Raw genomic sequence first — 26,343 nt, forward strand, 5'->3', positions numbered from 1 at the left:
CATGAAACTGCTAATTCTAGGCCTGGGAGAGGCGAGATCTGATTAGCACATCTGGTTAATGCATCAGGACAAAAATTCTCGCTGTACTAAAATGCATGGGAAGCAACTGCTCATATACATACCACCAGTAAAAGAGCATGTCAGAATCCTCTGTATTCTCCCTCACTCCTTCCCTTGTTAACAGTTAAGGCACATTGAAACTTCTGATCTGTAATCTCCATCCTTATTCTATGATCTTAATTTCACACTTGTCCTAATTTTGGCTAGGACAGAGATAATTTCATCACAGTTGCCAGGAGGGAGATGTCCACACTGTGTGGACAGGGCCAGGTTATTTTACAGCACCCCCATCATTATTAGAGGGCATGGCTTTAAATTGGAGAAAAAGGGAACGTGATGCAGAATGGCCTTTATTTTGTTCAGTTTCTTCAGGAGATCAAAGGAGCCAACAGAGTAGTGTGTGGGCAGTCCAGCTGGGGGATATGTACATGATGGTTTTTGTCTTAGGCCTGAGGAAGGAGCATGGGTGGAGACAGAATCACAGAGTGAACTGGGCTGGAAAAGACCTTTTGAGATGATCAAGTCCAATCTATGACCCGACACCTCCTCATCAGCTAAACATGGGACAGAATGCTACATCCAGTCTTTTTTAAAACACATCTGGGGATGGTGACTCAACCGCTTCCCTGGGCAGACAATTCCAGTGCCCAGTCACTCTTGTAGCGAAGAATCTTTTTCTAATGTCTAACTTAAACTTCCCCTGGTGCAGCTTAAGACTGTGTCCTCTTGTTCTTGTGGGAGAAAAGACCAACCCCCCAGCTGGCTCCAGCCCCCTTTCACAAGTTGTAGAAAGTGATAAAGGTCACCCCTGAGCCTCCTCCTCTCCAGGCCAAATACCACCAACTCCCTCGGCTGTTCTTCGTCAGGCTTGTGTACCAAGCTCTTCACCAGCCTTGTTGCCCTCTTCTGGATGCATTCAAGTGCGTCAGCGTCATTCCTAAACTTCCCAGGATGATTCGTGTACCATTGTTTTTCATTGTCTTGGGCTCAGGGAAGAAGATGGTGGCTGTGGTAAAGTCTGCAATATTCTCCTTTGTCTGAGGAATCTGTGTGTCACTGGACAAGGTAACACTGGGTCACGTGGACTTCTATAAGCATTTTTTGCATATGATCATCCTCTTCTATACGCTGCTGTTATTAGTATTGTTGCTACTACTGTTTGTGTTCCTTAGCTCATTGCTGTTTTTCTATTGAATTGTTGTCTCAATCCATAATCTCTGCCTTTTTGTCCCTTTCTCACTGGAGCTGTTGGAGGAAGAGAAGTGGTAGTTTGGAGCTTAATTTCCATCTGTGTTTGAGCTACAAGAGCCCTCAAAAAGAAATCTATTTATGAGAAGAATTTCTGTGCATTGAGCTCACAGTTCTGTGAACCTGTAGAGTACTGTTTCCTTACAATAACTGCATATTAAAGTTTCCTACACATTGATTTCTTCAAGTGCATGGACAGATAATGCAAGTTAACTATGGAATTTTTCACAGGTTATGTTGAGATTCTTACCCACGTGCAAGGAACTGATAATTCCAGGTCTCTAATGGATCATGCTTCAACCTCTGATTTTGTTTGCTAGTATTGTTTAGGCAATTTGTAGTCAGGGTTTTTTTTTTTTTTTCATTTCCCCATTATAAAAAAAACCAAAAAACCCCCCAAAAACAAACAAAAGGAAAAACCCCAAAACCCTAGACCCTAGGCTGGTACAGCCTGGGCCTTTGTAACCCTGAAGCTAAAAAGTAGTTGTTTTGTGGTCATACATACTTGCTATTTTGTTTTGTGTTAAGTATGTTGAAAATGTTGCCTTCCACACTAAAGGAGCCACAAAGGAAGCAAGCCAGATGATCTTTCTGAGTAGCACCCAAAGGCAGGTGAAAACAATAGCATTCTTGAGGCCAGAATTCCACATTCATGTTGTGCTATATCCTGAGGTGTGGCATAAAATATCAAGCCAGTGATATTCAGGAGAATCAAGATGACATAATCTTAATTTGTAGTTGCCCAGAAAGTCTGAAATATTTCTATTCTTTGTATGCAGTAGGTTCTAGACACTTTAGAAAGTGACCCCTTGCTATGTTTAAGAAGAGTAGGCATTGGATTTTAGATACCTAAACTTTCAGGAAAGTGCTTCTTGCTGTTTGGAAAGACTGTGACTCCCTAAAGCTGAACTTCAGTAATCAATTTCAGTGATGTGGCACTAGTTAGGTATATTGACTCTTATATTGGGCTGGAAAACAATGGGGAAGTTCCACATCTCACAGACACTTTTCACCTATGGATTTTACTCATTTTAAACTACAATACAAATTTATATGTGAACGTTTTAAGACAAACCCTGTCCTTCTTTGCATAGTGCTTAGAATTCTGAAATTGATTTTTCTCCCAGGAATCCAGGCCTTTTCAAGGAACATCATCCACTCTTGCCATCAAATGCGATATAATGTGTTCTTCCTGTAATTTTAAGCAGTTCTCCTGCATGGTAGAGTCTAACATGATTACTCTGTGTTTTGGATGTTTGGGGTTTCTCAGTAGACCGTGAAACGTCCTATTTCCGTGGGGTTTTTGGTTTTTCATGCTATTGATGGATGGGTACTCTAATGCAGATAAGAAGACTTATTTTTAGTACCTTGAATCTCCCACAATGATGAGGGATACTGCAAATGCATGTGCATACAAATATATGTAAGCGTAAGGGTATGCTAAAATATATGTAGATGTAGACACTAAAAATTACATATAAGCTTGGAGAAAACAACATCTTTTTATCATTCAGCCTAAAGCGCTTTTTTCTTAAATCAGAACAAGCTGCATTCTAACATGGGGGCTGAGAATCCTGTGCCTTCCTGACCTCTTCACTGGTGCTTTTATTGCAGTTTAGAGGTGTAGTGAGGGTGTTCTGAAAATTAGTCTTGCAAGGTAATACTCTAATTCTATAAAGGTGTTATTAAGTCTCTGAAATTAAAAAAGATAATGGTAAATAACTTGCCCATTTGTTTAAAGTATTGTTTTGTAATCCCAACTCTAATGAAGTTTTTACTGCTGTCTTTGCAAATTAACCCAAATACACACTTCAGAGTTTATTTAAAGTTACACCCATTGTAATGATGAACTTGATTAAGTGAGTGAGCTGCTTTAATGATATAACATGAAGGAAATGGAAGTAAAGCACAAACTCTACTGGGTTCTCTAACTGCTACATTTTGCTAATTGAGAAAGTAAAAAGACTGGATAGGAAACAATGGAAATTGCAATTCTGGGATTTCTCTCTGTTTTTACCATTCATCTTTATTTTTAATGTGTGTAAGAACTTTTGAATGCAGTATTCACAGGTTACCATCTACATGTGATCTTGTAAGACTATATAATATTTCAAGTTAATGAATTCAGACAAAATAAATCCACCTTTCACCTTGATCACCGTTCCTAACTTTAAAAGAGCTATGGTAAGGACATGCGCTAAAAGATGATAGGTTTAATGAAACTTGCTCAAACTGCTGCCTGAGATAGCAGCGTTCTGAAAGAATAGTACCCTTTTTAAAGCTACCCATGTAATTCTAAACCTCTGGGATAATTCTTCAACGTAATTACTGTTCATACTTATTGTTCTACTATAGTGTTGCCAAATTTATTTTAGGATTCCTACGTTATGTCAGCTTTCCTGGTTTTACTCTTATCTTTATAACTGTGGTGTTTTAACACCAGCTGGAAACTATACTCCAAATAAGACATGTCTCTTCTCCCTGCCCTTCTAGTAAGAGAAGAGGGAAAGGCAGATGCTATGGGTTGACATAACAATTCCTGAAAGCAAACAGGAGTGGAATAAGAAACATACAGTAATAGTAGCAATGCTGATAACAAAAGTATAGAAAATGAGAAGGCTTTACACACAAAAGCAGGTGTTCATCACCATGACTTAGCTTTGCCTGGCCGCCAGGGTAAAGGCAGGTTGGTCGCTGTTCTGCACTCAGTACTGTGTGGTTTCCCTGGAGAAAGACAAGATGGCAGATGCTCTTCACAGCCAGCTTTACCTGTCGCCAAGGCCAAGACAACAGAAAACAATGGCAGAAAAATCCCCAAAAGCAAGGCCATCCATGTCACACTGCATCACTGTATCATTCCTGGTGGCTTCTTGAGCCAGTGACACTACTTTTGACGTCTCCACTCAACTCCTCTGGACTCTGCTTTTCCTGGCACCCAGAGCCACAGATTCCTGAGGGAATGTTCTTGTCATTCGTTTCTAGTCATGCTTACTTCAGCTTTCACAGTCAACTGTTGGGATCCCCCTGTCACCCCAGAAATAGAGATGGATTCTGCCCCTAGATACCTTGATGGCATCAGTGTGTTGGTGCCAGTTAGAGCTGTACATTCTCATGGGTCTTATGTGCCAGGGCATCAGATCCATATTCCAAGTAGACATGATCATTCCTTTCCCCCTCCTGTTCAGAGGCAGGGCATCTCTTGGTCTGGTCATGGTACTTGTTACTTCTTGTAAATATGACCTGGAGGTCCTTTCAAGAGGATCAGAAATAACATCAGCCTTTTTAATCTCTCTGAGGTCTTGCCCAAGGAAAACTGGAGCTGCGTTTATTATCAAAGAGTTTAATGTGGTGTTTATTATTCATCTCAACAGAAGTGCTGCTAGAGCAGAGGTGGGGTTTCCATCCCATTTCCTCACATGTTCTCAGTGGTCATGCATCTAGAGCCACAGATTACCTTGTGGTGTGCACCCTCTCTCTCTAGCTGGGGAGCACCCGCTCCCTAATAGCAGGAGCTCTGATCTGTACTGGCAGGGCATGGGACATTTCCTCCTTAAGTTCTGGGTAGTCTTTTTTAAATTGTTGTTGGTCCTCTTTAATTTTCCCATTACATTGTTGTGAGTCCTTGGACAATCATTTCACAGATGAGATGCAGTCCTGTATTTGGATGGAGATTGTTTCTTTATATAGCTGGAGTTTGGTAGCCAAATTGTTCACTTTTTTCCCTCTATGACTTCTCTGCCAGTGAGTTGGCATGTGACACTGGCACACTCTGTAGGAACTTCACCACATGTTTTGTGCACATTGGATTCATCTGTATTTATAGGGGACTGCTCATTTTTTGAATCTTACAGATTACCTCCATTATAACTAATTCTCTCAGGTACTGGATACCTTGCCTTGGTGGTGTTCCACTTGGTTGGTGCATTAAAAGGTCATCTGTGCAAAAGTACCTCTCCATCAGACTTGGCAGGGGTTACTTGCAGAGACTGAGAGTTCCTGGTCTTTTCTAAATCCCCTGGTCAATGCCTGCATTCCAGGACAGAGATCCTAATTGCTTGGCTTCATTGCCATCTAGTGTTGCACCATTTGCCACAATATCCCAACATCAAGCAGCCAGGTGAGTAGGGCTCACCAGGCTGGTGGCTGTAATCTTTTTGTGTATCTCAGAGCTCATCCATGGATAAGCATCAGGTGATTATGTCCAGCCCTGTCTCTGCCTCTGGTTTTGAGGGTCCTCATCCCTCACCACGTGAATTGATTTGTTCTTGAATTTTTTTCTTCTGAGCAGGGGCAGCTGCTGCTGGCATGGGTTGTTCCTCTGGTTCAGCTGCAGTTTGAGTCACCTTGCTGCCTGTTGCTCTGCTTTCTTCTCCTTCCCCTGGGCATGCTGTCAGGCACAGAAGCAGTGTCTGACAAGTGTCAGCAAGTTGCATAACTTTACGCCTCTCTGGAGCTGTCACAGCATTTTCCTTTCAAATATTTTGCCGCTTTATCAAGGTCCTCTCTTTTTCAGGGCTGAACTTCCAAACCACTGGAGCAGCATGCTCCTTTAAAAGCTGGCTTATTTTCTCCACCATCCCATACTACTCATGACTGTTCAGCTCAGACTACTCAGACTATTCAGGGCAGTTCACTGAACAGCTTCCCTAAATGTGTCTATGCTCACTCAAAACATTGTGTAGACGTAATTTGTTCTAAATTTCACTTATTCTAGACTGCACCGAAGAAATTTGGCAGATATTACAATTAGAATATGCTTTCTTTAACTTCCAAATGGAATTCAAGATTCTCAAAAACTGTTGTAGGATGCTCAAAGGAGGAAAAAAGGGTGAAAGGATGAGAAAAATCATTGTTCTCTGGCCCCTCTACAGGCTGGGTGTTAGTATTAATGAATCCTCAGAGGCAGCAGCCAAGGCCATGACCAGTGAACAGCACTGAACACACATCCCAGGTGACCTTTATTGCCATTGATGTTATCATGTCACACAGTACAGCAACAAAGCAATCCTGGTCCTTCTTCCTACTCCGTAAAAATAGCATCATGGGGAGCATGTATAGGAGCATATGCAGGGTTAAATATCACACCTCCATGAACAAACAGAGCAGCTGTAAATAGTGATTTCTGTACCTAATGAGACAGATTCTTAGATCAGAGTTATTTCAACCCTTTTGTGGCTCACAGTGGGCACCAATGAATAGTGATTTGACCCCAGCCACAAATTAAACTCCAAATAAGCCTCTCTCCTTCTTCCTGACAAAGACAGAGACTCCAAGGGTTAGATCACAATTTAGTGAAAACAAACAGCAGTGATCACAATTTAGTGAAAGCGAACAGCAGTGGAATAAGAAATACACAGTAATAGTAGCAATATTATAACAAAATATGCAGGAAGAGAAGGTGCATTATAGACAAAAACAGGCATTCACCACCTCCACGTAGTTCTCTGTGGCAGCTAGGACAAGCACAAGATGGCAGCTGCTCCCCACAGTTGGCTTTCTCTGTCCTGCAGGTCTGAGACAATGAAAAACAATGACAGACCCCTGAAAGCAAGATCATTCACATTGTGCTATGCCACTGCTTTGTTCCCCATGGCTGATTCCCACTCGAGTGTCTCTGCTTTTGCCCTCTTCACTCTGTTATGGCTTGATTCCCTGGGTTTCCACAGGTTCCCAGCAGCACCAGGGCTTTTAACTGTTCACTGGGCTCAGCTGTGTTTGACACCCAGAGCTGCAGTCTCCTCAGGGACAGGAATGGATCAGCAGTGGCAAGAGAGGGCAATGTCCACTCAGCTGATTCGAGCAACCTCTCTGAAAAGAGGTAAACAAAGTTGTGTCATTTTTGCGGGGTAGTCACGATTTCTTTTCCCCAGGGCTGTGCCCTGCAGTGCTCATGTAGATGCTATAGAATAGCCACACCTATGCAGTTCTGAGCTCCACCCCCTCCCTACAACCCCAAGAATTTAACAGCAAACCTTTTTATATTGTTTTTCATTATGGTAAATAACTTGTCCATTTGTTTATGCTAAATTTTTTTTGTAAATAATTAGAAACTGTAGTGTGCTGTCTCTTGAATTTTAAAGACACGTTGTCAAAAAAAGACTGCACAAATTTCAGATTCTTCTAGTCTTCTCCTGAATAATCTGGAGTTCATCACAATCACTTGCAGTTCATGGGATTGCAATGTGGAGTTTGTGGTAGTGTGTTGTTAAGTTTCTTGTGTTATTCCCCCAATTTATGTATTGTTCTCCCCTATTATGTGTAAAATGGTTTCGTTCCCCCAGTTTTTCCCTCCACTGCTAGCCTGTCAGCTAAGTTGCTATAGTAACCGCTATTCATAGTTGCCGATATGTAATTGCTCCTCCCCTGGTTTCCCTTATAAGTGAAAGTTGTTTCCTCCCTGTCCAGTCAATCACTCCCTTCCTCCTCCCAGGTTTCGAGAACCTTCTCCTCTCTGGAGATGGTGGTTGGCTGGGGTCCCAGGACACCTCCTTTACCTTTTGATTATTGGTCTCCATGGAGTGTCAGTTCTGTGAAGTTCATCCCCTCACCTTTCCCAATTGGTTCCGCCTGCACCCACCCCCCTCCTTTATAATCCTGTTTTCACCCCCTATGAAAAAAACTTTTTCCCGGTTGGTTTCTGTGCGTTTGGATCCCGCAACACCTTCAATAAACCGATGTTTAACCCCCAGGAAATGGTCAGCTCCGTTCCTCTCCAATATCAGCGGTGTAAGCCAGTCCGCAGCCAGCACAGCCCGAGGCCATCAGACGCCGAAGGGTGCTGGCCAGGAATTGCAGAGGGGCGTCGGCCTTTTGCCCTCAGCTAGTCGGACTCTAAACTTCGGGCCACATATGCCTCCCTCTGCAGATGGCGCCCACGCGGGGGCTTCACCGTACCCCGCGGACTGGACTTTAAATCTACTAGCCGTCAGACTACCTCCGGTGTCAGTGGACCAATCCGCCTGAACTTTTCGTTTGCAACGCTGTTTGATTAGGTGAACCCCGGACTCGGTTCCTCCCCTGCCTTTTTAATTTTCCCTGGGAGCTCTACGCGGGGGACTGCCGTCTGCCGCCTTTCGCGCCCGCGGTGTTCCTGCACGGTGGCACCGGGCCCAGTAGCGGGGCTCTCGGCGCGGCACTGAGCTGTTGCGGCGGGCTTTTTTCAGCGCGGGGCGGCTTTTCCGCGCGGTTTGCCGCGGCGGGGCCGCTACACCCCCCACGATCATGGGTGTGGGTCAGAGCAAAACCCAAAAAGGAGTTTTTTTTGTAGTTAAGGGTTTGTTACTTGGAAGAGGTTTTACTGCCCCCAAGAAAGAGTTGATAGTGTTGATTAGATGGGTATTTTCACATTTCCCTGAAGTTTCCCCAGAAGTTGCAAAAGAGCCGCGTTTTTGGGCAGCCGTTGTGGCCAAATTAGACCAACAGGTTAACGCTGGGGAACCCCGGTTGTCTAACGTGGCATACTGGGCAAGCAAAGTATTAACTTCGCTGCGCCCAGCCGGGAGTTCAAGAAAGGATCTTTCTTCTTCGAGTTTGTTCCCCAGTTCTCCCGGTTCCCGCATCCTTACCCCCCAGCCCTCTCCCTCTTCCCACAAGCAGGAGCCCTCGAAAGGGATTTTAAAGGCCAACAAAAAGCAGGGAAACCATTCTGCCCCTGCTCCCTCTCGACCTGCTCAGCCTCCCCGTTCGAGGAGCCCTGCCCAAGCTCCTCCATCCTCACCCTCTACCCCAGTTCCCAAGTCCCCAGTTTCAACCCCTAAGTTTGTTCGGCTTAGTAATGAAATTCCACAAAGTAGCTCCTTTACTGTTCAAGATGGCGGGGACCACGCGGTCTCTGCCGCCAGAGCTCCTTCTTCTTCCGCTAACCCTTTTTTCCCAAGCACCAACCCCTTCCTTTACCCTGACCACATCCCTTGCCCAGTTACCCCTCCCTCATACCCTCCCTCCATCCCGCTCACTTCTCAGCACTCCGCCCCACCTTCAGCTCCTCCTCAAACCCCTCCCCCGGTGCAGCCCCCCATTCCCTCCCCCCCCTGCTCCGTTTTCGTTTTTCCCTCTGCCTCCGAACGCCGCCCAGGGGGCGGAGAAGGGTAGTTTGCCGCGCCCACTCCTTTGCCTTGCGTCATCGCCAAACCCCGCCTCAACCTCCTCCAGTTTCAGTTCCCACGCCACCCCCCCCAGCTCTCACGCTTTGTGTTCGGAGGATGGGGGGGAAGCCGGAAACCGGAGCAAGCTCCCCTGTTAGAAGCCGCTCCGGTAACCTACCACCTAGGCGAAGGGGGGAATGCACAGGCACAGTGGGTGCCTATAGCCCAGGCCCAGATAATAGAACTGTGCAAGGCTCAGAGTGACCACTCCCGGGAATCAGAATATTTCCGAGGGCTCCTTCGACCGGTGGTCTCACAGGGAAATCTGGTGCCTGCGGACCTGAGAGCTCTTTTCTCCAGTCTTTTGAGACCCGTTGAATTTAGGGTCTGGGCGGGAGAATGGAGGAGGCAGATTGTAGAGGTTCTCCCAACGCTTTGGGAGAACCCCTCCACATCTCATGACACTGAGGGCTTGGCAATTTCTGAGGACCATCTTGTAGGCACCGGGCAGTGGGCGAGTGGGGCAGCTCAGGCAAAGGCGTTGTTCACAGAACAACTCAGGGAAACAGGGAAAGCTGCGGAGCGTGCCTTTTATAAGCTAGCTACTATCACCTCCCAGCTAGAAGAAGAAGAAATAAGGCAGGACACACAGGAACCTTACCTAGAATTTATAGAAAGACTCTACCGGTTCGTTGAAGCGCAGGGTCCAGGAGAAAGGGAGAGAGAGGAGATGCTTAGGCAGATGGCTTATTACAATGCCAACACAGCGTGCAGGCGGGCTATCCGATCTCTCCCTCGAAACCCCCGACCTACAGTAGAAATGATGATTGAAGTGTGTGCCAGGACAGTTCCTCTACAAGACCCGAAAGCGTGCCCCAAAAGAGCCTCCGTAGCCTTCGCAGAGTATCCGACGTCAGAAGACACAGACGCCAAAGCTGCCACCGCCACCAGACCAATGACACCGGGATCCGGGAGAAGGATGACGGCAGCTCACCCCTGCCGCCTCTGTGGCAAAGTGGGGCATTGGTTGCCCCAGTGCCCTATGAAGCAAGATAGGAAGAGGAAAGAGGAAAAAGACCATCCAAATGGGTCAGGCCCCTCATCCCGAAGCAGAGGATGCAGAAGGAAGCTGAGTCACAGGTTCAGGCGTGCTCGCGGCGACGGAGAAAACCCTCCCAAACACCATCAGTTTCCTCAGATGTTTACTTCCTCCCCAATGCTGAGACTGCTGCTCCTACCCCTCTCGTCACTGAACTACCTCTGGTTTATTAATCCCAACCTCCCTTCCCCATTTCTTCTTCTTTTCCCGAACTGGATTTATTATTTGGGGCAGAACCATCTGTTTAAGTATTTTGCGTTTAACTGTTCACTTTTTGTCTTTTAGTACATTTCCCCAACTCACTTTTGATTTTCATCCTCCTAATTTGCAAGCTAGTCCGGAGAAAACTGACAGCGCCGAGTGCCACTGTCCCTTGCAATGTTCAGAAGACAAAGACACTTGTCATGACCAGCCGCGAGTTCCTGCATTCTAAGCTTAATTTGGACTTTTCTCTTCATTTTAATTTTTATTTGGTAAAAAACGGGGAGATGTGGTAGTGTGTTGTTAAGTTTCTTGTGTTATTCCCCCAATTTATGTATTGTTCTCCCCTATTATGTGTAAAATGGTTTCGTTCCCCCAGTTTTTCCCGCCACTGCTAGCCTGTCAGCTAAGTTGCTATAGTAACCGCTATTCATAGTTGCCGATATGTAATTGCTCCTCCCCTGGTTTCCCTTATAAGTGAAAGTTGTTTCCTCCCTGTCCAGTCAATCACTCCCTTCCTCCTCCCAGGTTTCGAGAACCTTCTCCTCTCTGGAGATGGTGGTTGGCTGGGGTCCCAGGACACCTCCTTTACCTTTTGATTATTGGTCTCCATGGAGTGTCAGTTCTGTGAAGTTCATCCCCTCACCTTTCCCGATTGGTTCCACCTGTACCCACTCCCCTCCTTTATAATCCTGTTTTCACCCCCTATGAAAAAAACTTTTTCCCGGTTGGTTTCTGTGCGTTTGGATCCCGCAACACCTTCAATAAACCGATGTTTAACCCCCGGGAAATGGTCAGCTCCGTTCCTCTCCAATATTAGCGGTGTAAGCCAGTCCGCAGCCAGCACAGCCCGAGGCCATCAGACGCCGAAGGGTGCTGGCCAGGAATTGCAGAGGGGCGTCGGCCTTTCGCCCTCAGCTAGTCGGACTCTAAACTTCGGGCCACATATGCCTCCCTCTGCAGAGTTAACTTTGAATTTTGTGAGTTTTATATCTGTCATGAGAGTAGTTTGTGTTGGAAGGGGCATTTAAACAACATCTAGTCTAACTGCCCTGCTAGTGGCAGGGCCTTCTTTCCCTAGACCAAGTCAAAGCCCCATAGAGCAGTACCAGTGCGGTGGTATGGGTGTGTTTGTGTATGTGCACACACAGTTGCACACCAGTGCTGTTTGTTTCTGTACAATTGTAGACAGCACTTCTCTGGGTAGAGGTAAAACTGCAGAGGCCATAATAGTGGAGTGGTAGTTGTACTTATTTGGGGTCTTTCAGTTCATAAACATGTTTCTGAAAAATATTTTTTCCGTAGTTGTTAGCTGCAAATCACTTTTATCATCAGATTTCATGTACTGTAACTGTACTTTCTTCTCAGACATCTGATCTTACTACCTACACAAATTCCTAGTGTAGAATAAAAGAAGTTCCTAGTAACTAATACATTGATTCAGCTGCTAAGATATTTCAAAAATTTGTAATTTGAGTTGCTGAATTCTTGTACCACAGGAAAGCATTTTGGATTGTTTTTTATTAGGTAATGAAAAACGAAACCCAACAGTAACAAACTAAAACCAGCATATTTTTATTGCAATCATTACTTAGGAGAAATCTTAACAGTAAAATTGCCTTTGGGGAGGCAGGTGCAGAAGACTTGCAGAGCATGGTCCTTTCTGCTCATATGATAAGGATTGGGAGTCTGAATAACAGACTAAGATGCTGAATAACATACTTCATCCAGCTTGTTAGTGCTGGAATAAACTATACTACTACTTCATCTTAAACATATAGCAGTAGCTCTGAGCTAATTTATGGAAGTCACAATTGCTTACCAAGGAATTTAGTGTATGCATTTCAGTTTAGAATGACTCCTTCCCCAGAACATTTTTGTGAAGCACTGGTCCTCCCCTGAGCAGCTAGCCGTGAAAGTTCTCAGTGAGTTGTATACAGAAGTGTGTTAGATAGCAACGTAAAAATATTAAAGCCCACCAGGTGGTGCCAGAAGGCCTGATCACTGGTGGTTCTGACAGCTGGAACAGAGCTGAGAAAGTGCAAGCCTGCCACTTTTGGCAGAAATTGTATCATCTAAATGCAAGCAATAAATGCAATTATGCTTCCTCTCCTTCCAAACTTCTCTACCCCTAAAGCATTTCCTCAGCAAATACTTTCTTCTGTGTTCATGATGGTAAAATTTAAATATGCTGGTTAGGAGTGAGGCACTTAAAATAGTGATGCTTGGTGTCAGCATTAATTATCATTGGTTTTGTCTGCTAGCATCCCTCTTCAGTGGATAGCAGAGCCATGAAGCTTTCACTAAACAGCATTATGCCATGTGTTGCAGTGAAATGCATGCAATTTTATGGAAATACAGACATAAATGTTAAGTAAAATTTAAGCTAGAGAATTATTTTAGGTGGTTGTACTTATTTTCATGGAGTTAAAAGTTCATATAACCATTTTAATGTTTGTAAACAATTAAGTTTTTAGAAAGGGGATAAGATATTTCACAGTAAGAAGTTTGTGCATGTTGTTTTTTCCATAATTTCCCTTTATACTGCAAAAACTTTTTTTCATTACTTTTTTTTTCTGTCCTTATGTCATGTCTTTCTGCCTGTTTTGATAGTATGATTCTACTATTCTCAAATAGAACTGGTATGATTGACAATTTGTAATGCTAGTGTTTTTAATCTAACACTTAATAGCCTCTGAAACTCTGCAATAATTAGACTACTATCAGACAAAGCAGTCATCAGTTTCCACTCTTTTTCATAAAGTGTGCTTTTGTGTAGAAAGGCTTGTAAAAACAGATGAGCAACACACCTGGGCTGGTGAGTAGCAGCTCACAACTCAAAACAATGTCTGTCTTGTACATGCAACCTGCAGCTGCACTGATCATGACCTGTGCTGTTGGGTGTTGGGGGAATGGGTGTCTGACAAGTAGGCAGTCGTTCTTCTCTTCCAGAAGTTACTGGCAGTCTGTAAAGTCTCATCTGTAAAGTCGATTTGGATGTGTCATTTTGTATCCAAAAAACCCCTACTTATGTATGTTGGATTTACTTTAGTGTATCTGCCACTATCAACAGAATGACTTTAAAAAGTTGATTGTTTCATAGGTCATCTTACATTTTGCCAAACAAGATGCATCAGAAGTGTGTTTTGGTTTTGTGTTTCCTACCTTTATGTGAAGCATGACATTTCTTGAGACTTGCAGTAAAAGATTTTTCATTTTATGACTTAATTATCTTCTCTTTATGATTTTTCATATTAGGACATCAAGATATTTGCATGTTGGCATTAAGTCTGATATTTTGTCATTTATCACTTTTAAGAATCCTAAGTTGAACAGGATTTAGTGTATTTGTAATTAAATAAGTAAGACTTAACTTACATATTCTCAAAATTCAAAGTGTTCTTAAAGTGCATCAATTTGTTTTCAGAAAATGAGATTTTATGCCTCATTGTTAGTAACTTCACAAATGTTGCTATGCAAGTGAAATGTATTGAATTCAGAATACTAGTGTTAGGAAAGCAAAGTTTCATCTCCAATAGGGCTTGAAACTGGTAACAGTTACTGACTTAGTTTCTAGCAAATCAGTTTAAACAGCTGGATCTGGTTTTAACTTCAATAGCCTTGTGTCCATCCATTGGTTCAGAGAGCATAGTGAAGCACTTTATTAAGTGCTAGCAAATTAATTGTGACTTTAAAAGGATTATAAATAAATTTTCTGTCTCCAAAGCATGATTTCAAATTTGGGAATATTCTATTAAAAAAAACTTTACTGGTAGAAAACCATATCTTTTGTTCTGGTTTAATTATTTTTCTATACATAACTGCATAAGCAATGCAATCAAAATATCTAGTACTTTATATTTTCACTGTGAATTGGAAATCTTGTGAGGGGGAAATATGTAATACTGGTGTTACAAAATACTTCCCTTGAATAACAGTTCAACAGCTTACTGTAAAAGAATGTATTATTTTCTGAATCTGAAGATTTTTCACATTTTGTGGATTTGTGAAGGTAGTGATGGTTGGTTTGTGTTTTGGAGGGATTGTTCTTTTAGTTTTGTGGGGCTTTTTAGATCAGAAGATATACGATTACAGTTACTTCTCAACTAATAGCTCAACTAATAGCTGGAGGAGAATAGTTATCTTGTATTTTTATGCAGTACCTGTGAGACTGAGTATGGTAGTATATCACAGCAGTGCTGTGATTTTAGAGTTAGTTTTTCATAATCTGTGATGGTTCTATATTAATGTGTTTTGGTCCATAGGAGAATACATCAGAGTTCAGTAGAAAAATAATCCTTATGCTGTATTTGTAGTAAAGTAGTTAAGCAAACTAATTGGTTCCTGTTGGAATATTGTTGAATATTGTTGCCATGGTAGCTTTTAGCATGGTTGGGTATACACTGGTAGATTTCAGGATGAGATGAAATGTGGAAAACTAGTATGTTTCTGTAAATAATTTTTTAATTTCAGAAGTTCTTATTGACTTCATCACTGTAAATTGCTTAAGTTAGATCTTTCTAACATTTGCAGATGGCTCCCTACTGATTTTTCCTAGGTGTATTGCACTTAGTTGCTGTACTGTTCCAAGAAGTTAATGGGTACAATTCATGAAAGAATTGTCAAGTGTTAGATGTAAATGCATTTTTCTGTGTAACAGTTTTACCATACCTTAAGATGTGTCACCTTTATGTTCTGTTGTTCAGTAAGGCATTAGCTTAAGCTGCATTTTTTCCTTGTCTGGATCACTAGCTAGGGACATTCTTCAGGTTTTAACCCCTGTATGAAAATTGACAACAGTTTCCAAAACTGAAGTAAAAGAGGGAAGATAGTGCTGACTCACAGATTAGACCGGCCCCATCTCTCACAGATTAGCAGTGACATTTCTTAAGGAAGTGATCTGATCTCACTTGCCTCTTTTGTAAGCAACACTGAAGTAGGGAATTCTTATACACAAATGTTTCTGGCCCATAAATGTTATTCTGAAATAAATTAACCTGTAATGCTTAGATTTTTTTCACACGGTAAAAATTTTCTGTTTTTAAATCTTGGAAAGAGTATTAAAAAATTGTTCTCAGTTACTTCCCTTATCTAGAGGAATGTGATGACTAAGTGCTTTAGGAATTTGACGATCTTAGGTGGAAAGAATTGCCAGAAACTTAAAGAGATCTATGAATCATCAGATCTATGAACTATTGACCTTCTCAACAAATTGCTGGTATAAGCAGTCATTGCAGTGAAATCAGTGCTTTTAAAAGCTTTTGCGTTGCATTTTTTTCACCAGTCTTTTTTAAACTTGTGTGAGGCAAAGTTATTCTGCTATGTGAGTGGGAGCATATTATTTCTAACCAAATAGATTGGTTAGATACTTTGGTACTTTAACCCAGTAGAGATAATACAGTTTCTCTAAGTTAGTAGTCTTACCTCCCTGTGTTAAGCTCAATGGTTTTTAAGAAGCTTTCCTTTCTCTTTGTAATTGACATAGTGACCTAGAAATACACTGTGATTAGGGGATAAAAGTAGCAGCCCTTGTATTTGTTTAGCCATATATGTCCTGTGTTGCTGAATGTTTTCAGAATAATAAAATGTGAAGGAATATCCTGTTGCATATGAAAACAAACATTAAAGCAGGGCTTGGTTAAGATGGAATATTTTTTGTTTCAAAATCAAGCTACTTATAAACTTAATCTGTTTTATTTTTCAGAGTACTGTAATTGAAAGAGCATCTTTTACATTTGAAGAAAGACAAGTTGTTGATTGAATGGTGGATTAATAAGTGATTGTCTCATCCTAAGACTAAAAAGAAGATATCCTGGAAGTTGGAAAGAACTGGATTTTCACCCTAGTCCAGCAGCTTTGCTGCTCACTTAAACACAGATGAATGAAGACCCCATTTGGAAAATCACCAGGTCAGCGGTCCAGAGCTGATGCAGGTGAGGTGTTCTTTCTGAATGGTTTTCTTTGCTTTTAATGGATGAAAAGCATTCTTACTTTACTGACTTCTTAAATATGTGAATGATTTTCTGCACATGTTGGTAATTTTAGATGTCAGCATTCCTCTTTTAAAAGAAAATTTGCTTTTATTCTAGAAGATCATGGCTTGAAAAGACAAACTAAAAAATTAACTAGTATATTTAAATGTAAATGCAGCAGTACAAATCTGACTGTCCTATTTTGTGTTGTCAAAAGTTATTTATCAGTGACTTGTGTGGGAAAACCAACATAATTTTTTATCACCAACCATTGTGAGTAGCTTTTATGAAACTCTCAAGAAACCAACTGACAAGTGCAATTGGGAAAGCTCAGTTAACTTTTAAAATACCTATGCAACAGATGATTTGGGTGCCACCAAATACACGTTTGATTCATTGAAACATGGAACTGATGCTGGAGGATTTCTCAGTAACCCTTTGGAGACTTTCAAACTTTTATTTTACCTGAAACTGTGTTAAAATTTGCTGCCACTTGTTTGAAACATGTACTGATTCCAATAGTAATGCAGTTATCTTTCAAGTAAGAGCTAGGGGTTTCAAAGGAGAGATCCAATGCAGAATCTTAAACACTTGGTTCAGTGACCAAATGGAGACAGTGATGACTGGAGCTCCTCAGGTGTTACTATTGGGAGCAGCATTGTTTAACATCTTATTCAGTGATAGGGATGGTGGGATTGGGTGCACTCTCAGCAGGTTTGCTGATGACACCAAGTTTGTGTTGCAGTCAGCATGCTGGAGGGAAGGAATGCTGTCTGGAAGAACCTGGACAGGACTGAGAGGTGGGCCCTGCATGCCTTGGGACGTTCAACAAAGTCGAGTGCCAGGGGCTGCATTTGTGCTGGGACAATTCCAAGCACAAATATATCATGGACAGAGAATGGACTGAGGACAGCCTTGACAAGAAGGATTTGGGGGTATTGGCAAATAGGAAGCTCAACATGCCCCATCAAGGTCACAGTCATGCAGACACACTCACAGCCCCAGTGGCCTCTCTGGGCTGCATCAAAAGCAGCATGACTAGCAGGTTGAGGGATGTGCTACTGCCTTCCTAGTCCACTCCAATGAGACACCACCTGGAGTTCTGCATTCAGCTCTGAGGCTCCTAATGTAAGTATGATGTGGATCAGTTGGATTGAGTCCAGAAGGAGGGCCATGAAGATAATCTGAGGGCTGGAGCACCTGTCCCACAAGGGCAGGTTCCAGGAGCTGTGGTTGTTCAGGAGAGAGAAGGCCTCAAGGGAACCTAATTATGGCCCACTGTTACCTGATAGAGACTTCAAAGAAAGCTGTAGAGGAGCTATTTACAAGCTCTTGTAATGACAGGACAAGAGAAAATGGCTTCAGACTGAAAGAGAGTAGGTCCAAAGGATGGCCATGAGTGACTAAAGGGCTGGAGCTCCTCTCATGAGAAAAGGCTGAGAGTTGCAGTTGTTCACCTAGGAAAAGAGGAGGCTCCAGGAAGTGCAACCTTTTAGGTTTTAAGTGGTCCTTACAAAGAGGACAGAGAAAGGCTATTTGCCAAAGCCTTCGGTGGCAGTACATGGGGTAATTGTTTTAAGCAGAGAGTACAGTTAGGTTTGACTATACAGAAGAAATTTTTTACAATGAGTATATGTGGTGAAATACAGGAACAGATTACCCAAATGTGAGTGACTCCTCGTTGGAAATATTTAAGGTTATGTTCAAAGGGATATTAAGCAACTTGATCTAGTGAAAAGTGCCTTCCCCCATCATAGGGCTGAACTAGGTAAACTTAACAGAATCTCTGAGATTACCTAGAGCAGCTGTAAAAAAAGGAAAATGTTGTAGTTAAAGAAGTAACTTTTTAATCAGATTTGTTGAGCTTTGCTGCATTATGGATACAAATATCTTATTTACTGCCTTCCATTTTTAATGGTGGTTCCCATTCTTTCCAAGAAACTTTACAAACACACATAGGGTTCCAGAATAGCTACATCTTAAGTAGAAATTAGAATTTTAAGTGTTGCCTATAAAATTCTGTCATCCAAGATTGAATAATAAAGCACTAATGTAGTCTTTATCAGGCGGAAAAAAAATTAAAATAAGAAGATACAGTGAAAGAGTGAAAAAAGTCCATGTATTTTATATTTTAATAATATAAAACATTATGTTAATAATATTGTATTAACATAAAATATTATTAATGTTAGCATAAAATAATAAAATTGTTGGATTTTAGGATCATGTATGGGTAGGTAGCAAAAAACAGTTCTGGAGGTTAGAGATAAAAACCGGTGGTAGTGTCACATATTCATACAGGGCAAAACTTGATGCTTTAACAAAGCATTTTTCAACTGGCATTGATTTCATCCTTTTGTAGAGACTTATCAATCAGTGACACTGCAGGTTGGTAGCCTCGTTGACAAAGACAATTTTCAGCTGTCCTGTCTGTCTGCTTAAGAAGGAAATGGTTTTATAGATTGTTAACTAGGTGTAAAAGAAGAAGTATTTGTGATTTATAATATCTAGGCTTTTGAAATCTCTCTCTGGGAAACATACTTTGTATGTAGTTCCTTTTTGAGAAGCAAGGGGTAGGATTGAAGTGGGGGAAAGAAGGCAGGGTAGATACTTAATTGTTACACAACAGTAGAGTACATGGCTGCAGACTCAAAGTATAGAGTTGCTTTCCATGATATAGTTTCCATGAATCAGACTGGGGCTCTTGGTGGTGTGCCTCCCTGTCTCTCTAATTAGTGTATTGCTGTCCCAAATATAAGAGAAATACAGCCTTTTAAAAAAAATTAATGTACTGTATATTTGACTGTAAAGTAAGATGTGATTACTCTGTGTTAACTCAATTGACACTTCTAAATCTAATGATCACCTGTATAATGCTGTATAAGTGAAAGGCATGGTCCTCTGGAGTTTTTCTTAGCTGTGTTCTCCCAGAGATACAGATTCCTACTGAACTGCATGATGGTCAGGAACAATTGTAAAGCCTTTACTGGATGTTTTGAAAACAAAAAAGTACTCTCTTAGTAAAGAAAACTTTTAACACATATATGGGCATATGATGATTGAATCACCTATGAGCATTTGTAGCTTTTTCATTTGTAAATCAAGTGTAAATAGTTTCAGTATTGTTTTAATTAGCTAAGAAAAGAGATAATGGATCTGAATTGCTTAGAATTGCAGTGAAATCTTTTGTGCAGAGTTAGAGTTTGGCTTATGTCTGTACTTTTAACCTACTTCAATTAAAAGACCTCCCTTCTTCAAACTCATAAGTTGAGGTTGAGCAATACTAGGTGTGAATCAGTGCACTGAAGTGTTTCTTAGGTCCCTGAAAGTAATTCTGAAATAGTCTCCAAAGTGGAATTACTGCTGTTCACACTGATGATTCTGGAATACAACTTTAAAACATCTAGGTTTTGCTGCCTGTTGTAAACCTAGGAGATACTCAGAGAAGTAAAATATAGTTGCTGTTTTCTGGAGAGCCTGTCTAATTTTCATGGATTGCATGGAGGGTACCAACTCATGTGACAATAGCAAAACATTGCCAGTAGCTTTCTCCTATCTTTCTTCCTATTCTCCTATAGCCCCAGCTGAAATGACGTGTGTATTTCCCTTGAAGCCTGAACAATTATTTTTTTAGTCTTGTCATATCCTATTTCTTTATCTTTGTCTGGAGTAATGATTTCTAGTTTTGTTGAATTTTAAGAGTTTAATGTAAGGAGTTGAATCAATGAGCCTTTGAAAACACAAGTATTACAAAACAGCATATGACAGTTGAATTCTTAATTCTGTTGCTTTTGTCTGGAAGCTGGAGGTTGTGGTCAATTTTTATTACAAAAAATACGTTTCTGTGCTCTTAGTCATAAAAAAATAAAACAGTTTTATATGAAAGGGAACTTTTAAAGGTCATCTTGTCCAACTCCTGCAATTAGTGGGAACATCTTCAACTAGATCTTTTTTTTTTTTCACAGAATATCCCCAGTCATTACTATGCCCCAAATTTGAAATCATGCTTCAGAGACAGAAAATTTATTCATAGTCCTTTTAAAGTCACAATTAATTTGCTAGCACTTAATAAAGTGCTTCACTATACTCTCTGAACCAGTGAAGGGGCACAAGGCTACTGAAGTTGCAGTGAAGACTTGGACACTTCCAGGAATGGGGCAACCACCAACTGGGCAACCTGTACTAGTATTTCACCACATTCAATGTACAAAAACTTCTTATACCTAATCTTCTTATACCTAATCTTCTCCTTTTTAAAATCGTTACCCTGTGTCCTATTGCACCAGGTCCTGCTAAAAAGTCTGTCCATATATTTCTTATAGGCCCCCTTCACGTACTGGAAGGCTGCAGTAAGGTCTCTTCAGAGCCTTCTCTTCTCTAGGCCAAACAATCCCAACTATCATGTTTCTTCATGCAGGAGGTGCTCCAGCCCTCCAGTGATATTTGTGGCCTTCCTGTGACCTGATTCCAGCAGGTCTCTTCAGTGCTAGGACCTCTGGATGCAGGTTCCAGTTGGGGTCCTACCAGAGCAGAGGGGCAGAATCCCCTCCCTCCCCTGCTGCCCATGCTGCTCTGGATGCAGCCCAGGACACGTTTGGCTCTCTGAGCTGGGAGTGCCCATGGCTGGCTCATGTCATCCACCTGCTCCATTCTTGTGGACCTAGACAAATTCAGGAGGCAGATAGTTCTGATTTTGACCTTCTGACTAGAATATGTTAAACCTAAGGATTCTGTGCTGTCCTCTCCACATGTCCAGAGCTGCTGTACAGGACAGAGAAACTCTTGTTGCAATTTCTACAATTGTGTAGCTGTTATGGGTTAACACAGTTTAGGTTTTAGTTAAGAAAAAAATCCATGAGCTATGGAAGTAACTCTCTGTAAGGACCTCGGCAGCTTCCTTTGGACCTGACAAAACCAATCAGTTGGCTAGTTTGAATATTGACAACCTATTAAACCACTTAAAAGAGCTGAAAATGCCTCTTTGGAAAACGTGTTTAAAAATGGACAAATCCTGGGAAATGCTCTCTTGCTTCTAGCCTTTCAACAGGTAACTGGATGCTAGCCAGGCAAGGCCTCACTCTGCTGTGTTGTCTGGCCAGGCCAGTCTGGCCCTGCTCTGCCTCATGGCCCAGCCAGCCCAGCCTGCAGCACAGCTTGGCTGAGATTCTGCTGCCACCGAGTTCCAACCACAGCCAGTGGACCATGCCGGCTCCATTCGGCTTTGGATGAAGCCAAGCCAGGCTCCATTCCAGCCATGAGCCACCAAGCCACTCTGCTGGTTCTGCAGAAAAATCATGTGGCTAAGAACAGAGATGGCTCTGCAACCCTACACAGAAATCAGCCCCTGCAACTGGAATTTAATGCAGCAGGGACCAGAAAACAGCCATGCAACCAGAGTGGCCACTGCCCGGCAAAGATCATATGGTTATCCGCAGGCCTGGGCAAGATGTTAACATTTTTAGTGTACAGATGGAACTTGCAGACATCAATCCTCCCTCAAGTGAGAGAGAAGGAAAGGGTGAAGACACATAGAGAAAACAACATAGAGGCACCAAGGTCCGTAAAGGAGGAGATGGGAGGAGAATGAGGAGATGCCTTAGTCTTGGGCTGAAATTCTCTTGTATGGCTATGGTGAAGATATAATTGATACATCAGACTTTTTTTCCCCCCGTAACTCATGGAATGCGCTGGGGGATGTAGCATTCTAGCCACAGTGAGCAGAGGCACCAGTGTTGAAGCAAGGAGGTGTTGAAGTAGCCTGAACAGAGAGAGATGAGACAGATGAGAAACCTTTCCCCAGAGATGGAAGAAGAAAACCTCTGTTTCCAGAGATAAAAAAAGAGAACTTTTGTTTCTATGCTAGAACAACTCATCCTTAAAATTGTACTCCAGTAAGCTGAAATGACTCACCTATGGTGATAGTTATGGAAAAAACTACCAAAACTTGGGTGGGACTTAATGATTGCAGATTTCCAGGCAGCTGCTATTTGTGAAGATTAAAACCATGAGGGGACTGTTTCTTGTGGAAAAGTCTCCATGGCATGGCAAGAGAGTCTCTTCTCCCTAAGAGAACTGAAGAAAGACTATTTTAGAGGTGGTAAACTGACTGAAAGTCCCAGGCTTTGTTTCTCTACATTGTCAGTGGAAAAGAAAAAAGGGTGTGGTAGGAGGTGAAGTGTGTTGAAGGTTTGTTCTGATTTCTTTCTATTTTTCTTTTAATTCTGTTAATAAAGTTTTCTTTATATCCTTTGAAGTTTGAGCCTGCTTTGCTCTCCTTCTAATCCTTATCTCACAGCAGAAAATGAGTAAGTAATTCTAGTGGGTGGACTGGCATTTGGCCAGCATTAGACCCACTACAGTAGCCAAGCAATTCAATAGTATAACCCCATATATCCTTAAAAGGAGTTTATATCTCTCTGAGACCTATCTGAATTCAGACTGTGCAAATTAAGAGGGCAAATTGTGATAAATCAGGTTCTGGTTAGTACAAGAGTGTGTTTAACCTAGGATCTTCAAATACTTGATATATTTATTAAACATCCAAATGCCATCACTTCATGTATTAAACTAGGAGCTCTCTTAAGAGACTGACTTAATATGATGAGTAGTACTTAGTTGTCTGTGTTGCCTTTGGTATACAGCTCATTACATCAGTGAACAAGTTGAATCTTAGCAAAATTTGGAGATCCCAAAGTGAAAACTTAGGAAACAGCAAAATCCTGGAGGTCGGCATAACTTCTCTTCTGTACTTACTGCAAATGTTGGAGTAAATCTCCCTTCTGTGTCAATCTAGTGTTTCAGTTCTTGACTTTGAAAGATAAATCCTTCATATCTCCCTTCTTACAGTTTACAGAGTCCTTGAGAGGACAGAAAGCAAATTCTTGTGCTGCACCATTCTGTTGTTTTGCTGTGTTTTTTACATGAGCTACTTTAGCCAAAATCTTACTTTTCTCTCATTAGCTGGAAATGTAAAATGTTAAGTACATATGTTCATCTTCTGTTGATGAAGTTTCTCTATTTTGTAAGAATAGTTCTTGGATTTGACGAAATTACTTCTTTTAAAATAAAACACCATCTTTTTAATAATTTTTTTAAAATTATATTACATATCATAGAATACAGCCTCATATACAGAGAGGTAACGGAAATTAAGCTTAGAAAGTTTTTTTACAGGTTGTAATAAAGTCCTAAAGTCTTACGGGTTTCTCATCATACTTTTTGTGATTTTTTTTTTGTCTTCCCAGCTAAGCTCTTACTCAATTTAATTATTTGGTTTTGTAACAGTCAAAAATTGCAAGAAGGGTCTTTACTGCAGTAATTGAAAGACAAGGTCTAATTTTTAAAAATTATGAACGCTTCAGATGTCATTACTGTTGGAAATGCAGATTCTTGATTATCTGATGAAAACTTGAATATACTAAACATAAGATTATTTTAATTATTAATTAATTATATTAGTTCTGCCATTTCTGTAACTTTGTGTATGCCCTCTTAAATTTTGCATACAAAAATTAAAATAGTAAAATACTTATGAAGACTTCAAAGACTATTGGTACTGTCACTGCTTGACTCCTGTGTGATTCTCTTCAATATGTATGTAGTTATAGATATGCTTGGAACAAGAACATAGTGTAAATTTCAAAGAATTGGTTTGTTTAAGCCTATAGAGGAATTAAAGCACTTCTCTACAAATGTTAATTCAAGCATTCCTAGTTAAAATTCTAGGCATGTTTGTACATAAACACGAACTGTTAGAGTTATACGTGGTTCAGTCCAGCACTGTGACCAGATTGTTTTAGATATGGCAACCAAGAAGGAAAAAATCCAAAACAGTCCAAAACAAGCTCCTGTGAAGAAATTTTAACTCCATACTGTTCAGAGGCTGTATAGTGAGGAAGACAAGGAGAATCAGAATCAAGGTCAGTTATCTTCTGGCCATGTGGTCACCATCAGGCATCACTTTAACAGGGTGTCCTGGTTTAGGGCAAATTTGTTAAAGAATCTGCAAAGGAGGCCCCCTCCAGAAAGCGAAACCCACACGGCCCCTCCCCCCAACCGGCTCGGGAAAAAATTCCTTGGAGAGAGGTGGAAAGAACCTGTTTATTTGACTGGCCCCGCACCCCCCAGCACACAAAATGAACAATACCCGATGACACCGCTTTGAGAAAGATGGCAAAATCAGAAAGGCTCTTTCGGGGGTGGTTGCTCTGTTCTCAGTCCCTCCGGCGCTGGGCCAGCTGCTGCAGCCGAGCCTTCGGTGTTCCCGGGTCCCAGTCCAGAGCAGGTTCAAGATGGTCACAGGAACAGGAGAGGAGAAACAGTCCAGGAAGCAATGTGGACTGTTTAGCTAGAACTAGCGAATAAGCAGAGGCAGAAAGCAGAGCAGAAGCAAGAGCAGAAAAAGAGAGCAAGCAAAAGCAGCAAGCTGAAGCTGGAAGTGAAAAAAACCAGTCTTATGTACCGCTATCCTCTGTGTGCCTGATAAGACAAACCCAAACAAAACTTCCACTCTTCAGAGCCGGTCTTAAAGGCACAGAACAGATGAATGGGGATATACAAGCATCATAACGTCACCCCAGGACACAGGGGCTGTTTCAGTCAACCCCAGTAAATGATCCCTGTACAGGTGGCCTCTGACTGTGATCTGAGGCTGCAGTTTTCATTCCAATAACTAATTTTGATTTTTCTACCTGTACGCATTACCTTTTATGTACAGTGTTCTTTTGAACGTGTTTTTCTGTCATTTTGATCTTGCATATTTCCTCTGCTGAATTCTTCATGGCTGCTCTCTTCCAGCAGAAGCCTGATTTCCACTTTCCTCATTTCATCTTATTAAAAGCTTTCCATTTTTCAGATTCATCCCAAGTTTTTGCTGGGTTGAGTGCAGTGCTCTTCTTTTAGTAAAAAGTTATTTATTTTTAGTTTTTTATGTGCTCTGTTAGGCGCAGGTAGTGCTGATCTTGCTAGCTCAGGATGATGTATATTGGCATCTCCATTTACTAACTCAAGGATGGAAGCTTAAAACAGCCTGGTGATTCACTATTGTTGCTGATTGACCATTGCAACTACTGTCTCTGTTGTGTTTAGTTCAACTTCCATTTTAATAGTTGCTGTCACTCCTTAACATTCATCACTTCTGTGTTGGGTTTGCATGGCAAGGTGCCAGGGGAGTGCAAGGGTGACTTCTGTGAGAAGTAGGTAGAAGCTTCTCCTGTGTCCAAGAGAGCCAGTGCCAGCCAGCTCCAAGATGGATCTGCCACTTGCCAAAGCTGAGCCTGTCAGTGATGGTGGTAGTGCCACTGGGCATTGTATTGAAGAACAGGGGAAAGATTCTGCCCCATAGCAGTTGCAGGAGAGGAGTGAAACTATGTAAGCATAGCAGCCCTGCAGAGTCCAAGGTCACTGCAGAGGGTGTGCTTCAGGCCCTGGAGCAGAGGGTCCAGTGCAGACAGTGGTGAAAATCATGGTGAAGCAGCTGTGCCCCTGCACTGCATGGAGGACCCTGCACTGGGGTATGTGGATGGAGTCTGAGCCTGCAGGAAGTCTGCACTGGGGCAGGTTTCCTGGCTGGACCTGTGGCCCCATGAGAGAAGAGCCCATGCTGAAGCAGGTCTTGTGACCCTGTGGGGGGCTCACTGTAGAGCAGCCTGTTCCAGAAGGATGGCACACTGTGGAAGAG

General features: G+C 41.9%; 1 protein-coding gene across 5 annotated transcripts in view; it reads left to right on the top strand.

The window, feature by feature from the left end:
* SPIN1 (spindlin 1) overlaps window positions 1–26,343 on the top strand; it is a 66,258-nt gene that overhangs the window by 26,327 nt on the left and 13,588 nt on the right. For all 5 annotated transcript variants that reach the window (XM_074533454.1, XM_074533453.1, XM_074533457.1 and 2 more), the window contains exon 2: window positions 16,397–16,625. In XM_074533454.1, the coding sequence (XP_074389555.1) occupies window positions 16,574–16,625 (52 nt within the window). In that variant the 5' untranslated portion in view covers window positions 16,397–16,573. The remainder of the gene's footprint in view (window positions 1–16,396; window positions 16,626–26,343) is intronic.

The sequence above is a fragment of the Zonotrichia albicollis genome, chromosome Z (genome assembly GCF_047830755.1).
Source record: "Zonotrichia albicollis isolate bZonAlb1 chromosome Z, bZonAlb1.hap1, whole genome shotgun sequence".
Taxonomy (NCBI): domain Eukaryota; kingdom Metazoa; phylum Chordata; class Aves; order Passeriformes; family Passerellidae; genus Zonotrichia; species Zonotrichia albicollis.